Source organism: Pseudophryne corroboree, chromosome 4 (genome assembly GCF_028390025.1).
Source record: "Pseudophryne corroboree isolate aPseCor3 chromosome 4, aPseCor3.hap2, whole genome shotgun sequence".
Taxonomy (NCBI): domain Eukaryota; kingdom Metazoa; phylum Chordata; class Amphibia; order Anura; family Myobatrachidae; genus Pseudophryne; species Pseudophryne corroboree.
Window position 1 is genome coordinate 641,967,780 of NC_086447.1, and position 17,019 is coordinate 641,984,798.

Genomic DNA, 17,019 nt, shown 5'->3' on the forward strand with positions numbered 1-17,019 from the left:
ACAGTTAACTCTATGATGAAATGTGCAGGAGCACCATATAATTCCCCAGCATACCTGCACTATGCTGTAAGTATACAGGTCTTATACAATAAAGAAGCATTGTGTCAACAATACAAGCAGTATTTCATTACTTCAATTTTAGAGCATCAATGCAGCCAGGCGTCAGACTAGCCTAATCCTCCAAGACCATGGGGGTAATTCCAAGTTGATCGCAGCAGGATTTTTTTATAGCAATTGGGCAAAACCATGTGCACTGCAGGGGAGGCAGATATAACATGTGCAGAGAGAGTTAGATTTGGGTGGGTTATTTTATTTCTGTGCAGGGTAAATACTGGCTGCTTTATTTTTACACTGCAAATTAGATTGCAGATTGAACACACCCCACCCAAATCTAACTCTCTCTGCACATGTTATATCTGCCTCCCCTGCAGTGCACATGGTTTTGCCCAATTGCTAACAAAAATCCTGCTGCGATCAACTTGGAATTACCCCCCATGTACTCTGCATTCTACAGGAGGCAACTCAGCTGAACCTAAATCCACCTAAAGCTGGCCATACACCTAAAAATTGATTGTCCAATCTCGCTAGTTGGAACGAAAATCTAGTAATGTATGGGAGCAAATGTCAAGTAACCATTTGTTCCCAAACACTGAAAAACAGACAAAAATTGTCAATCAAATTGGTTAAATCCATTTGATTTAATCAATTTGTCTGAACGATCGTTTTTGTCAGTTTTTAAGCATTTCGGAGCAAATGGTCACTTGTCATTTGTTCCCATACATCAATCAATCTTTAGGTGTATGGCCAGCTTAAGGAGTCTATTCATGAAGCAGTGAAAACAGTGTAGAAGTGAGACAGTGATCCATGTCAACCAATCAGCATTGAAGTAACATTTATAATTTACATACTATAAAATTATACAGAGCATCTGATTGGTTGCCATGGGCAATTTCTCCACTGACTCACTTCTCTACTCTTTTCACTGCTTCATGAATAGACCTCCAAGTCTCCTAACTCACCCAAGACAATTCATAGCACATGAATGAGACCCTCCAGACACTCACATGCGCTGCCCACTTTACTGTACTGTACATCTCAGCTTACCTAATTATACTTACAACTCTCTCCCCATTGTCCTTTCTGGGTGGTCTTCAGTATGCCGACTGACGGGATCCCGGCGCACAGTATACCGGCGCCGGAATCCCGACAGCCGGCCTACTGACACTTATTCTCCCTCGTGGGGGTCCACGACCCCCCTGGAGGGAGAATAAAATAGCGTGGCGCACGTAGTGCGCCACCGTGCCCGCATGGGGCTCATTTGCGCTCGCCACACTGTCGGTAAGCCAGCGGTCAGGTTCCCGGCGCCGTTATGCTGGTCGCCGGGAGCCCAACCGCCGGCATACCATACTACACCCGTCCTTTCTAAATCAGTATTCTCTGCTGTCAGTCTGCTTATTATCCTCTACATTTACCCTCTTGGAGAACTCCCTGCTCTTTTTTTTTCCTTCTGTTGTTTCCTATGTTTTCTGTTCTTTATCAGAACATTTATAACTTCCACACTTATTATACTTGCTTCCTATTTGCCCTTGCCACACATCCAAATACAACAATTGTGGTATGATCCCATATCTATGGACACAGCTAAGTAACTTTGAAAAACTAATAGGAATAAAGTGAGGACAGTAAGCTTGGCTGCACTGGAACTTTATGTTTTAAGTGTTACTCGATAATTATGTGACGATGTTTCTCATTCGCAAGAGAAAAGTGTTGTCGTGCAGTAAAGCATATGACCAACTCAGTGAACCTAAGGGTCAAAACTGCTTTATAGAGCTTTGGTGACAATAATAATTCAGTGATTTGCTACTAGGAATAAATTCCTGCTAAGTGTTGTATTTTGGGTGGTCATTTCCATCCACTATCAATCAAGGAGAACCATGAGCCTTATTTATTTTAGTATTCCTCAGCTGTAGAGGAGCAATAATGCCTCTGCTTGTTTTCATCTAATCTGCAGTTGATCTACAGTAAATCATGGCTGGTCAATCTCAGGGAACCAGGTAGCAACGACAGAGATTTGCAACTGGCACCTAAGTTTTCTTAAGATCTACTGAATATGGTTGCACTTGGCTCCTATAATTTATTATCTTGCTCCTCAATTGTGCCTGTTATATTTTCACCTTTGCTCTGAAAGACTTCTGAGACTGTTAGACCCTGGTTACACAACATGTGCTTATTTCTTTCTTATATATTTCAAAAAAAATGTTGAAACAGGAGTCATGGTGGATTTGCACATACTGTAACATCTGCATGGCTGCTGGCATCTGTTACTATAAAACATATCAGTGAATCCTGTAGGGAACTTCTCATCCAGACAAAGTGGTTGAGAAACAAACTATACAGCTGCCAAGCATTCAGACATTAATGTTTTCTTTTAGCAACTTGACATAACTCCTTTATAAAGCAATTAATTAGACCTCAGTTTTCCAACTTGACAACTTTATGTTTTGTAGCTCTCTCCCTCACCTGTAAACTGGCTGCCATGTTAGTTTATTAATCCAGCTGGCTTGCATGTGTTTCCTACCTTGACACATAGACATCACTCTTGTAAGACTGATAGAATGGATCTGTGTCTTGTGGGGGGAAAAAAAGATTTCTGGCACTGAATGTGTATTTTTCCATTCTGTCAGGATTACTTTTAAGATGCTTCTCAAGCCAAATGTTTTAGCCCTGTTTATCTGTTGTGCTTTAGTGAGGTGCTACAAGTTTACGTTTGCACTGTCACACACCATATGACTGTGTATGGTATTGTTAAAATATTTATTTAAAGGATCAACACTTGAAACAAGAGATTATTTGTCCACGTGGCTAACAGTCAGGTCTTTTTATAGCTGAAGAACTAGGGATGAGAAAAAAAATCCCATGTGTCATTTATTTGACTCCTATCCCGGCAAATGCTGTGCTGTAACTGAGCATCATAGGAAACGGAATCAGCAAGAGCTGAATTGTCCAACTTTGTCCAATTCTGCGTTCCTTGTTTTGTAGGGCACCTGTCCCGTACTCTCGTCTGTTATTCACTAACGATGAAATCATTGCAAAATGTAGTGATGAGCGGATTCGGTTTTACTCGGTTTTACTCGGTTTTACTCGGGTTCATAAATGCTACAAATATGTACGTAGATATTTCAAAACAGCTTACGGTCAGTTTAGTTTTTTCCCCCTTCGCTTACCTGCTGGAAGAGGATGTCAGGTCAGAGACTGCATGAACCATATCTGTGGTCAGTGCATCCAATACGCTTGTCAGGAATTCATTCTTCTTTGCTCCAGGACAACCTGTAATCATTTTAAACAATATTTGTAAATAATGTAAGCACAACGTGTATATTTTGGAAAAATGATCGCCTAAATAGTGTAGATTGTTTTCTTAAACACAAGGCGTACAAAACTGAAACCTGTAAAAATGTTATAACTAGAAGTAACGAAAGCATAGTATAAATTTAATCACTAAATAAATATGTTCAGTTATAAGCACAATAAAAAAAGAGTAAACATAAACTATAAAACAATTGTATAAGTAGTTATCACTATATACTATAAGAAAACAACATTACAAACTCATAGCGCTCATTAATTCATCCAGTGCTGACATACAGTATATAAGATCATAGTAAGGTCAATCTCAATATTAAGTGTGCCCAAGCTTTGATACTGTAATTCAGGGCTGGCCAAACCAGTCCTCGAGATCTACCAACAGTACACATTTTCCAGACCACCTAGCTTGTGCACAGGTGTAGTCATTACTAATTAAGATATGCTGCATTCATTCCTGACAATTCTACAGATTCCCAGGATGCCTGAAAAACATGAACTGTTGGTAAATCTCGAGGACCGGTTTGGCCAGCCCTTCTGTAATTCATCTATGTTCCAAACACATATGAATTGCCAATGCTTGGGCTCTCTGCAGAGATTCACTTTACTACCGGGGCACAGTCTGCAAAATGACGAGATAGAAGCTAATTGGTTGGTATTTCATCTCTCTCCACTTAAGGGGGGTACACACGGAGCGATAATCTAAGCAATCTGACTAGATTGCTTAGATTTTCAGCAAGATCGCTCCGTGTGTAGCCCTAACAGCGATAGCGATGCGCAGCCCCGCGCATCGCTATCGCTGCTGCTAGATTGGCCTGCATGCAGGCCAATCTAGCGGGTCGCTCACTTCACCCGCTGGGTGAAGTGAGCGGCCCCCCGTCTCCCCCCGCACGCTCAGCACAGATCGCGCTGTGCTGAGCGCCGGGAGAGATGTGTGCTGAGCGGTTCGCTCAGCACACATCTCTCCAGCATCGGGCCGTGAGTACTGGCCTTTAATCTCTGTCCAAGATTTGATAAATCTCTCCCAAAGGGGTCTATTCATGAAGCAGTGAAGAGAGTGGAGAAGTGAGCCTGTGGAGAAGTTGCCCATGGCAACCAATCCACTGCTCCGTACAATTGTATAGTATGCAAATTATAAATGTTTCTTCAATACTGATTAGTTGCCATGGGCAACTTCTCCACTGGCTCACGTCACCACACTTTTCACTGCTTCATGAACAGAGCCCTAATATTATACTGTATATCTCGACATTGGATGACTTCATGAGATTCATGGGTTTGTAGAGTAATAATGCGTGCTACATTTATAACCAAGGTCGGACAGGCCCACAGGGGTACAGGAGAAACCTCTGATGGACCCCACTGCCAGGGCCCCCACCCCGTGCTGAAGGGATCAGGTTCCAGACTGTGCTCTTGAATTCTACAGTATACATATGTTACATTATACTGGACAGAACTATGGTTTATTTTCCACAGTGCAAAGCTGTTATTATTCTGGTACATTATCATGCATGCACTAGCAGTATTTATATATATATATATATATATATATATATATTTATTTAATATATATATATATATATATATTTATTTAATATATATATATATATATATATATATATATATCTCTAGAGTCCCAGACCATGCACACCCTAATGGTTATTTAAAGTCCAGTATACATAAGGAGATGCACACAATTTATTATAACATGTGAGCTTAATAAAAAAAATATTGTTTACAAATGTATATGTATTTGTTTCACTCAAAGGTACAAAATGCACATTTATAGAATAGTAACCAGTGAACATAAAGTTATACACAAATCAAGAGGTTAATTCAGACTGTACAAGGTATTACGTTTTTAAGAGGCCCAAGTTGACTGCAAATATGATAGTGCCGGTTTCATGGCCAGTAGGTGCTTTGTTAGTTATACAGTTTTTTTTTTAAATCAGCTTCAAAGTCATGGGGGTATGCAATTAAGTGCCTTTTTTTCGACTGTTCGAAAAAAACGTCACTAATTCGACACAGGGTATTTAATTGCAGGCATTTTTGCCATTTTTTTAAATCCATTTTCACCCATGCCGTTTCACTTATTTTTTTTGTCAAATCGGCATGGGCGAAAATTGCGCCAAAAACGTGTGAAAACGCCACGAATTGGCCAAAACACATGTATCAGCGGCGAACTTGCCAATACACGTGCTTTTCGCCAGTGCTGGATTTTTCGACCAGTCAAAAAAACGGCATGGGCATTGAATAGGTCGAATGTAAATTCAACTTAAAACTGGGCGAAAAGTGGAGTTTTTTCAACTGGTTGAAAAAATGGCACTAATTAAATATCCCCATAGGCTGATACACACTTCCCAACTCTCCCTGAATGTCAGAGACTCCCTGAAATAGTGGCGATCTTCCTGATTCTCTGAACTGTCTAGCACTGTCCGTGAGTCTGGGACAGGTGGCTGCAACACAGATACAATGTCATTACTCTCCTCTTACCACGGTGAAGACGAAATATGTGCTACAAAAAGGGGATACAGGACATGTGCTACAAAAAGATCATATTGTCTACATTCACAATGTCTATGCAGTAATGTCAAACCATTTTGAATGTTGACATTCAGAGTGTCAACATCATTTACAATGTTGACATGCAGCATGACGACATAATGCATTAGGGTTAGAGAGCATGGCCAACATTCTAAGAGTCCACATAGTGAAGGTTGACATGTCAAATGTCAACTATTAGACAATTTCTACATTCAGACAATGTCAACATTCTCGTGTCGACGTGCTGAATGTCAACATTATGATTGTCAAACTCATATACCATAAAAAACAGATATATACCCTGCGTTTCCAAAAGTCCAGCAGCAGGGAACCCCCAAGGATCACCAACTCCCCGACTTAACATAGAAAATACAAATTGGGGGAAAACCAAGCTTTGCACACTTCACTGTTTTATCATTCAAAAGTCAAATACTAATGGACTATCTATCCATTAGTATTTAACTTTTCAATTCTGAAACAGTGATACCCCTTTCACACTGCACAAATAACCCGGTATCGACCCAGCATATTTCCGGGTCGACACAGGTCGATGTGCGGTGTTCAAGTGCCATGGTCGAAATACCAGGTTGCACGACCCGGTAATTCAACCCAGGAATAAAGCAGTGTTATTCCTGGGTTGAATACTGGGTCAGTGGCAGAGTGAACGGGCTTCCGGGTCGATGCGACCCAGGGCCCGTTCACTACAATCGGGAGAGGCGGCGCAAAGAATAGCTCATCTCCCTGCGCCATCTCCGCCCCCCGCCGCAAACTACCGTATCGGGAAGCCGCCTGTCAGGGTCCAATGCTGGATCCCACCCCTGGAAGGACCCATTTCCAATTCCCAGGTGGGATCCGGCATTGGCACTGTGAAAGGGGTATGAAGTGTCCAATGCTTGGTTTTCCCCCATTAGTTTTTTCAAAACTCATATACCACACTCCTACAAAATGATGGCCTCTGCTCTCCAAAACATTAATGGTAAAAGTGAGTGTCTGTGTGACCAAGATTGTGTGATAAATACAGGGGATGTGTGATGAACCTGGTAGGAGGGAGAAAGTTAGAGGAGGTAATATAAAATATCAGAAAATACTATAGTAGAGTGCAGCATATTTTGAATGCATAGTCACACTTAAGGTGCATACACACGGAGCGATATAACTGAGCGATTTTGACTATATAGTCAAAATCGCTCAGAAAGTTAGTGCAGATCGCTCCGTGTGTATACAGGCAGCGATAGCGATGCGCGTCCCCGCTAAGTCGCTATCGCTGGGAAAAATAGTCAGTGCCGGCAAGTCAATTTTGGCTATGTCGCTGGTAAAGTTAGTTAAAATCGCTAGAGGCCAGTGATTTTTCCCAGCGATAGCGATGTTGCAGGCGGCGGTGGTGCGGGCGGCGGGTTGTGGCGGCGGGTTGCGGTGGCGGTGTGGGCGGCGGCGGGTTGCGGCGGCGGTGCGGGCGGCGGCGGGTGGCGGTGTGGGCGGCGGCGGTGCGGGTGGCGGTGTGGGCGGCGGCGGTGCGGGCGGCGGCGGGTTGCGGCAGCGGTGCGGGCGGCGGAAATTTACCTTTCTCTTGCAGAGTTTGGCAGCGGAGCGGTACCAGTTTAAAAAATGGCGCCTCAGCGTCATTTTTGAAATTCAAGATGGCCGCCGCGAGCCAATCACGGCTCGCCGCGTCATCACCCCGCCCCCTCCCGCTGACTTATATAAGTCAGCGCGAGGCAGCGGCTTTCAGTCCGACGGCGGAGGAGGAGCGGAGAAGAGCTCCTGAAGACGCCGTGGAAGTCCTGGATGGGCGGCGGCTATGCAAAAGAGCTTAGCAGCCGCCGCCCACCAGGTGAAGACGCCGGAGCAAGACCCCAGAAGCCCTGGGGAGGTGGCGCCCCCCCAGGTGAAGACGCCGGAAGCCCTGGGAAGGCGGCGGCCATGCAAAAGAGCTTAAAGGCCGCCGCCCCCAGGTGAAGACCCAGTTTAATAAAGGATTTTTAAAAGAATGTGTTTTTTTTTTTATATTTTCTTTACAGGTGGACTACAGGTGCCAGCGGGCCCTTTATGTCCGGGCATGCTGGCACTTGTGGTTCTCCAAGTGCCAGCATGCAGGGGCAGGCTTGCTGGGACCTGTAGGCCACCTGTAAAGAACAATATTACTATTGAAAGGCTATCAGCCTCCCATCCACCGCCCACGGATGGGGGGGACAGCCTCGGGCTTCACCCCTGGCCCTTGGGTGGCTGGAGGGGGGGACCCCTTGATTTAAGGGGTCCTCACTCCTCCAGTGTACCCCGGCCAGGGGTGACTAGTTGGGGGGGTAATGGCACGGCCGCAGGGACCAATATAAAAGTGTCCCCCGGCTGTGGCATTATCTCCCTGGCTAGTGGAGCCCGGTGCTGGTTTTAAAAATACGGGGGACCCCTATGTCTTTTGTCCCCCGTATTTTTTAAACCAGGACCGGACGCAGAGCCCGGTGCTGGTTGTCTAAATATGGGGGAACCCTACTCATTTTTTCCTCTGTATTTTAACAACCAGGACTGGCTCAAAGAGCCCGAGGCTGGTTTTACATAGGAGGGGGGACCCCACGCAAATTTTTTTTTTAAACTTTTAGCTATTTAAATACCAGCCACCCTGTAAAATCGTCCTATATATGACACTCATCCCCTTATTTAAATGAGATAGTCAAAATCTCCCATAGCCAAAATCTCACATAGCCAAAATCTCTTGCATAGTTAGACAAAATCTCTGGTAAAGTTAGTCAAAATCTCCTACTGCCAGTTCAAGGGAAAAGTTAGTCAAAATCTCTCATAGCCAAAATCTCTCCGTGTGTATGCACCACAGCAAAACACCTCACTGGTTTAACAGCTAAGGAGCATACTTACTGTCCACCGTGCAGGCTCTTTCTTTGGTCATTGCAGATATTTTTTGTGAATGGTTTATCTAAAATATATCTATCTATCTATATCTATCTATCTATATATATATATATATATATATCAGGGCCGCAACTGGGGGGGTGGGGGGGGAGTTCCTAAGGGGGCATGCGCCCTGGGTGCAGGATTTGACGGGGTGCTGAGGAGTTACAGAGGAGTAAGTTTTTGGGGTTTTTTAACTGACAGTGCTGTGCTACACCAGTGAGACAGTCGACGGCTCCCGGGGCAGTGTCTCTGACCCACCTGTCTGCCCACAGCTGGCTCCGATGCTGTGCAGGTGAGCTCCAGTACCTGGGATCTCTCCTATGCTGGCTACTGTCTTAAAGTACCAGCCAATCGGCTCCTAACTGCCATGCCACAGGCTGTGTTTGAAAAATGACAGTTCGGAGCTGATTGGCTGGTATTTTATCTCCGTCCACTTTATCTCCATTCAAGGCTTAGTAAATAGACCCCTTAGAGCCTCAGAGAATCACTACAGCAGCTTTGTGGTGAGTTTAAAGACAAACTTTATTATTAGCACTCTGCTCCCAGTTAGCAGTATCAACCTCTGCTTTGCCTCCCAGATGGGGGGATTTTGGTGTAGCTTACAGGATGATGTAGTGTAGTGGTGTAGTGTACCATAAAGGGTATCTGGTGTAGTAATGTATTGCAGTATATAGGGGCATGTAGTGTGCTGATGTGGTGTAGCATATAAGGGGATGTAGTGTAATGATGTAGTGTACCATGGGGGTAATTCCAAGTTGATCGCAGCAGGAAATTTTTTAGCAGATGGGCAAAACCATGTGCACTGCAGGGGGGGCAGATATAAAATTTGCAGAGAGAGTTAGATGTGGGTGGGTTATATTGTTTCTGTGCAGGGTAAATACTGGCTGCTTTATTTTTACACTGCAATTTAGATTGCAGATTGAACACACCACACCCAAATCTAAAGGCCCATACACACTTGACGATGCACACATCGTTAACGACCGTCGTTAACGACTTCCCTTGAACTTCCCTTGAACAGCTGAGCAAACGACATGAGCATACACACTACCAACGACCAAAGACGAAAGACGAAAGACGAAAGACCAAAGACCAAAGACCATAGACCATTCATCGTTGAAGCATCCAAGCTGAACAGTTTATTAAAATAATGAGCTGGTGAACAGTGGCTTAGTCGTTGGTCTTTCACACCATACACATGGTAACGACCATAGTGGAAATTGAGCATACATGCTCCACAGATAAGCGAGGGTCGTTAACGTCCTGCGGGGCCGCGCATCGGTGGTCGTCGGATGCATACACACTTGACAATACAATGAGCGACGTCGTTGATGAGGGCTGAAATGAACGACGTCATTCATTTTATCGTCAAGTGTGTATGGGCCTTGACTCTCTCTCTGCAAATGTTATATCTGCCCTCCCTGCAGTGCACATGGTTTTGCCCATCTGCTGCGATCAACTTGGAATTACCCCCCATATTCGGCAGGCCTGGCCAACCTGTGTCTCTCCAGCTGTTGTGAATCTACAAGTTCCAGTATGCCCTGCCACAGTTTTAGCATTCCCTAATAACAAAACTGTCACAGGGAATGCTGGGATTTGTAGTTTCACAACAACTGGAGAGCCACAGGTTCGTCAGGCCTAATATAGGGTATGTAGTGTAGTAATGTTTTGCAGTATATAGGGGCATGTAGTGCACTGATGTAGGGTAGCATATATAGCAATGTAGTGTAGTTATGTAGTGCAGCATATAGGGTATGTAGTGCAGTGTATAGGGGCATATAGTGTAGTGATGTAGTATAGTGATGTAGTGCAGTGGATAGGGGAATGTAGTGCAGTGCTGAAGTGTTATGCTATAGTGCAGTGATATAGTGCAATGTACAGTATGGGGGGACACAGCGGGGCATGTAGTGGAACATGCTGCTTGGGGGTCATGTGACGCTTAAGGCATTTGGGGTCCAATAGCCCAATAGTGCCAAATAACTGCCAAATTAGTATTCCAATAGTGCCAAATTACTGCCAAATTAGTATTCCAATAGCGCCAAATCACTGCCTTGCCCCGGGTGATGAAAATCCTAGTGTTGGCCCTGTGTATGTATGTATGTATATATATGTATATATATATATATGTATATATATATATATATATATGTGTATATATATATATATATATATATATATAGTGAAACAATTTTTTATTATTATAATCCAATCACTGTATTAACAAAAAACTGTACGGGCAGACAAATCAATGATCAGTTGAAATTTGTTTTATGTACAAGATAATGTATTCTTGAAGTTTTACTTGTATTTTAAAAATAAAATTGTATTATAACATCTTGGGTGTCATTATATGAGGTATATGGAACATCCACAGTTCACATTCATATAGGTAAGATCCGTTGGACTTTAGAGTGCACCCCAAAAACAGCTTTTTGCATCTATCTATATATAGTGCACTAATTTGGGTTCCCTGTCACTTTACGGAGAAAACTACACCAAAAACAAACACCTCATATCGACCTTCTGACCTGTTGACCTAACGTCCATGTCATCCTAATGCATGTCGACCTAATGGCAATGTCGAATTTCAGTGGTTGACCTAATGAGTGTCGACCTAAGTTGGGTCGACCCAACGACCCATACCCTTAAAGTGGGTGAGGAGGTAAGGTATTTTGTAGACTGTATTCCCATGCAGTGTAATGGCTCCCCATGGAATTGGACTCCTGCTAGAATATGGTTGCTTATCTTCTTGTGTAAGAAATGTACAAAGTATAAAACGTTAGGCTACCACGAATTTGGGACTGCTGGCTAGATTTTCTAACCACAAACCTCTGTGCTAGAGGAGTTAAAGTTTCTGGCACCTTTTAAGCTGACAATCATACTGTATATGTATATTCTGAACTGTCTGCTAATATCCACAATGGTACTAATACAGTATTGCTCCTTCTTGGATCCTTTTGACCACAGCAGTAGTCATAGAATACAGTAGGTTTAACATTTGCTGAGATAGTTTGATACATTGTCCTTTATATCTCTCTCTGGTGTAAATGTACTAAGTCTTGGAGAGTGATACAGTGGAGATAAAGTACCAGCCAATCAGCTCCTAACTGTAGAGAGGCTGATCACTGGAACTGCCTGAAGTCTCCCCACTTCAAATCTCTCAGCCAGTCATCTAAGTAGAGTAGTGAGCTGCTGCTGCGGATCGTCTCTTTGGCAGGATTCAGTCATTGCTAGGCAGCCAGGATGTTGCGTCACGTCAGTGTCCTGATCAGATATTCCCCGCTGGTTGTTAGGTAACCCTCACGCTTGGCGGCCGCAGGGAGATCTGGGATTGCTCACTTACAACCATCTTATGTATAGAACGAGCAGCGCTGCAGCTGTACATAGTTATTCATCACGGATCCTTTCTCCTCTGGCACTGTTAATTGGTTGAAGAATCTCTTATAAGCCTGTCACTCCTGTTATGCCCTGCCGGTTATAGTTTATACTCTGTCAGGGAAAGTTGCTGGACCATGTCTCCAGATCCTGTGGATACTCTGTCTGTCCTGTGGATACTCTGGCTGATTATCTGTTTTTCTGGAACTTAATCTGTACCCTGTCTGTTCCCACGTCCTGCTCCAGAATGTGCTAACCCTTTGACTGCCTCCTCAATGTTCCCTGTGCTCAGCCTGCAAGTTATACCATCTCACAGTGCTTCATCTGCCCTAGCTGAGATTCTGGCCCAGACCTGACCTTAACCATCTGTGATACTGTGTTATTCACATTTATCTTCAGTTTATACTCAAGCTCATTGTACTGTGGTCTCCAGTCTATTGTGTGAGCCCCTACTGCTAAATGTCTAAGCCCAGGTGGCAACCTAAGTACTGGACTAAGGGAACAGAGGGGGGCTGTTATTGGCACTCACTAGTTATTGGCTCTCACTGGTTCAAGGGGTCTCACACAAATAATGCTGGAGTTCCTTAACTAGTAGTCTGAAGTAGCAGACACTGCAACTTTATTTTAGACTCCTTGGATTTCTGTCAAAAAAATCTGAAGAGTCATCAATGTGACTTAATACTGAGAGGGACGCAAACCACAGTGTGAGAACCGCTGCCTTATATCTATATCCATGATGCCAACATAGTCTGTGCCTTCCAGTGCACTATAACTTATCTCCATCTCTGTCTTGGCTGCACTTGCTGTCATAGTGATTAGCATACACTGGGATGTTCCTCCAATTCACACGGCTCTGGAAATAGATAAAGCAGAAGTAACCCATAGCAACTAATCAGTTTCTTACTATCATTTTAGAGACTGTGCTAGATAAATAACAGATAGAAGCTGATTGGCTGCTATGGCAACTTCTCCATTTTGACACTCTCAAAGGTCTCCCCCCTACCCCTCCCCCCCAATAACAGCTGCTGTAGTAGCGATTCTGTTCCTTCTATGATCTGCCAATAAGCCAGGATGCAGTACGTGCAAGGAGAGGAGGACGTACACATGAGAGCAATCCAATCATGACTTACAGGGACTTCAGGTAATCAGTCTCAGGCTGCATGTAAATTCTGATATAGAAGATCCATCTGGCCCCCGGATTTGTCACTTATTATTAGAGTGACATGCCAATTTAATCAGGAATACATTTCATAGTTTTATATTGTTTGCTCTTTCTTTTCAATATAGGGAGTTCGAAATGTACCTCCACAGCGAGTGCTGTCTCTGGCATCAGATCTCCCCTACAGTTGTGGGCGACCAGAGAGGGACAAAGCAAGTGGGGAATCACAGAGCCACCAAAGACCCTGCAGCACGAGCATTTCACTTTTATTTCATGTAAAGTAAGGCATGGCCGTAACTAAATGGGGGGGGCCTAAGGGGTCACGTGCCTTGGTCGCTGGATTTGAGGGGGCGCCGAGAACCGTGCCCGGCTCCCTCGACCAGCTACTCCTCTACTCCCGCCCACCGCGATCTCCACCCACAGTCCGGGCCAGCCGGCCCATTAAATAGTAATGCAGCTGCGCATCATGCTGTCATGTTAACAGCGCTGTCACCACCCGCGCATCCCTCTGCACGACCGCCCGGCAGAGCCTCCCTCTCCCTGACTGCCTACCAGAGCCCACCCCTCCCTAACCGCCCGGCAGAGCCTTTTTCTGCCTGACTGCCTGGCAGCATCTACTGCCAATCCCACACCTCCCAACTCTACAAGATCCTGAAGAGGGACCCCATGCGCAGGGGACATGGCTATAAAAGGGGACATGGCTATGAAAAATGGGCATGGCTTCATCGAAAAGGGGGCATGGCCTCACCCAATGCCGCGATTGATCGCAAGCCACGGCCCCCATTCGCGTCACTATGGGGGCATGGCCAGCGCTCATTGAGCTGCTGGCATCCCCCCAGTCCCGCGACAGTTGGGAGGTATACAATCCGCCTGCCCGGCTGCCTTCCAACATCTACCAGAGCTGTACAGCAGATGGCCAGCGGCATGCAGCATCTACATAGAAGAGGGGAGAAGACAGTCAGCAACACAAACATCTCATATCCCATCTGTGTGTGTGCTAAATTACTGCCTTGCCACGGGTGCTGAAAATCCTAGTTTCTGTCAGAAGTAAGTGTTTAAAAACAATTATGTTGTCATATTACTTAGCTCACATCCTCTGCAGGGAGACTTGCTTAGCACACAGGGGATGCGGTTACAATACCACTAGTCAGGATCCCGGACATCACAATGTCAACGCCGGAATCCTGACTAGTGTTGAAATACCACCGCCAGAATCCCCGCGCCGCAGGCTTTTCTCACTCTATGGATGTCCAAAACACCCACAGAGGGAGAGGGGCTTTCTAGCGCTTGTTCCACTGCTGGCATACCGGTGGCCGGGATCCCGCTGTTGGTATACTGATGGCCAGGATCCTGGCCGCCGGTTTTTCATACTGATCCTGCACACAGTCACTAACGGGAGACATGCTTACTACAAATCCTCTGTGGGGGGACTTGCTTACTACACATCCTATGTGGGGAGAATTGCTTAGCACACATTCTCTGTAGGGTGACTTGCTTAGCACACATCCTCTGTGGGGAGACTTGCTTATCACACATCCTCTGCGGGAAGAACTGCTTAGCACACATCCTCTGTGGGGAGACTTGCTTAGCACACATCCTCTGTGGGGAGACTTGCTTAGCACACATTCTCTGCGGGGAGAATTGCTTAACACACATCCTCTGCAGGGAGAATTGCTTAGCACACATCCTCTGTGGGTAGACTTGCTTATCACACATCCTCTGCGGGGAGAATTGCTTAGCACACATCCTCTGTGGGGAGACTTGCTTAGCACACATCCTCTGTGGGGAGACTTGCTTAGCACACATTCTCTGTGGGGAGACTTGCTTAGCACACATTCTCTATGGGGAGACTTGCTTAGCACACATCCTCTGCGGGGAAAATTGCTTAGCACACATCCTCTGTGGGTAAACTTGCTTATCACACATCCTCTGCGGGGAGAATTGCTTAGCACACATCCTCTGTGGGGAGACTTGCTTAGCACACATCCTCTGCGGGGAGACTTGCTTGTCACACATCCTCTACGGGGAGAATTGCTTAGCACACATCCTCTGTGGGAAGACTTGCTTATCACACATCTTCTGCGGGGAGAATTGCTTAGCACACATCCTCTGTGGGGAGAATTGCTTAGCACACATCCTCTGTGGAGAGACTTGCTTAGCACACATCCTCTGTGGGGAGACTTGCTTATCACACATCCTCTGCGGGGAGAATTGGTTAGCATACATCCCCTGTGGGGAAACTTGCTTAGCACACATCCTCTGTGGTGAGACTGGCTTAGCACACAATCTCTGTGGGGAGACTTGCTTCGCACATATCCTCTGTGGGGAGACTTGCTTAGGACACATCCTCCGTGGGGAGAATTGCTTAGCACACATCCTCTGCGGAGAGACTTGCTTAGCACACATCCTCTGTGGGGAGACTTGCTTATCACACATCCTCTGCCTGGAGAATTGCTTAGCACACATCCTCTGCCGGGAGACTTGCTTATCACACATCCTCTGTGGAGAGAATTGCTTAGCACACATGCTCTGTGGAGAGACTTGCTTAGCACACATCCTCTGCGGGGAGAATTGCTTAGCACACATCCTCTATGGGAAAACTTGCTTAGCACACATCCTTTGTGGGGAGAATTGCTTAGCACACATCCTCTATGGGGAGACTTGCTTAGCACACATCCTCTGCGGAGAGCCTTGCTTAGAACACATCCTCTGTGGAGAGACTTGCTTAGCACACATCCTCTGTGGAGAGACTTGCTTAGCACACATCCTCTGTGGAGAGACTTGCTTAGCACACATCCTCACACAATACCCAATAATATTGACAATCGGATGCAGCTCAATTCACAAGCCATCATCACATTGGAAATTAAGACTGAATAATGGAAAATAGGATAGTTTTTGGGGTTTGCATTATGCAAGTGGCAAATAATGTGGTGCCTGTACTGAGCACTTAGCAAGAACAAATATACAGTAGGTCCTGAATCAGAGTTACATGTAAAGAGCCAGCAATTGCACCCAATTTCCGTGCTCTAAACTAAATGTGAATATCAGTAACATCTATTTGACATCAGCACCCCATCAATTCTCTGATAAAAGTAGCCATCATTATTAACAGCACACCTTTACCAATCCTATCCATGATACAAACAACTCTAAATAGGTTAAAATTTAATCCACACTCGCAAGCCACATCTTGGCCATGGCACACTTATACTACGTGCAAGTGCCCAGTTGACACCCAGTTATACAGACCCAGCAACAAGAGGAAATACAAGTGAGATCCATAAGACTCTGAATTGCCCATAAAAGCTATATGTTGCATATGCAGGCTCCAAAGCATTCACAGTTGTCTAATAATAGCAAACAGACTTGCATGCAACTCACAGTCGGGCCCATAATAACATGTTTCATCAAATTTATCACAGCATCAGACTTTTTACATAATATCTGTGAATTTTACAAGAGACTGTTTCATAATGGACAATCTGAGTTGTACATACAGTATAACACCAATTGTATCATTACTGGGGGAGTGGTACATGTGCTCACCTCCTAGTGTTGGTAAGGCATCACTCCCCCAGTAATCACCACTTACAAGATGAGTTTGGACAACTCATTGGTACCAGATACCCCAAAACAGGAGACAGGACACTTTGTTGCGCTGATCATACCACTAC

The 17,019-nt window shown here is 44.9% G+C and overlaps 1 protein-coding gene across 2 annotated transcripts in view; it reads right to left on the reverse strand.

The window, feature by feature from the left end:
- SMOC2 (SPARC related modular calcium binding 2) overlaps positions 1-17,019 on the reverse strand; it is a 701,933-nt gene that overhangs the window by 56,825 nt on the left and 628,089 nt on the right. For both annotated transcript variants that reach the window (XM_063917728.1, XM_063917727.1), the window contains exon 10: positions 3,225-3,327. In XM_063917728.1, the coding sequence (XP_063773798.1) occupies positions 3,225-3,327 (103 nt within the window). The remainder of the gene's footprint in view (positions 1-3,224; positions 3,328-17,019) is intronic.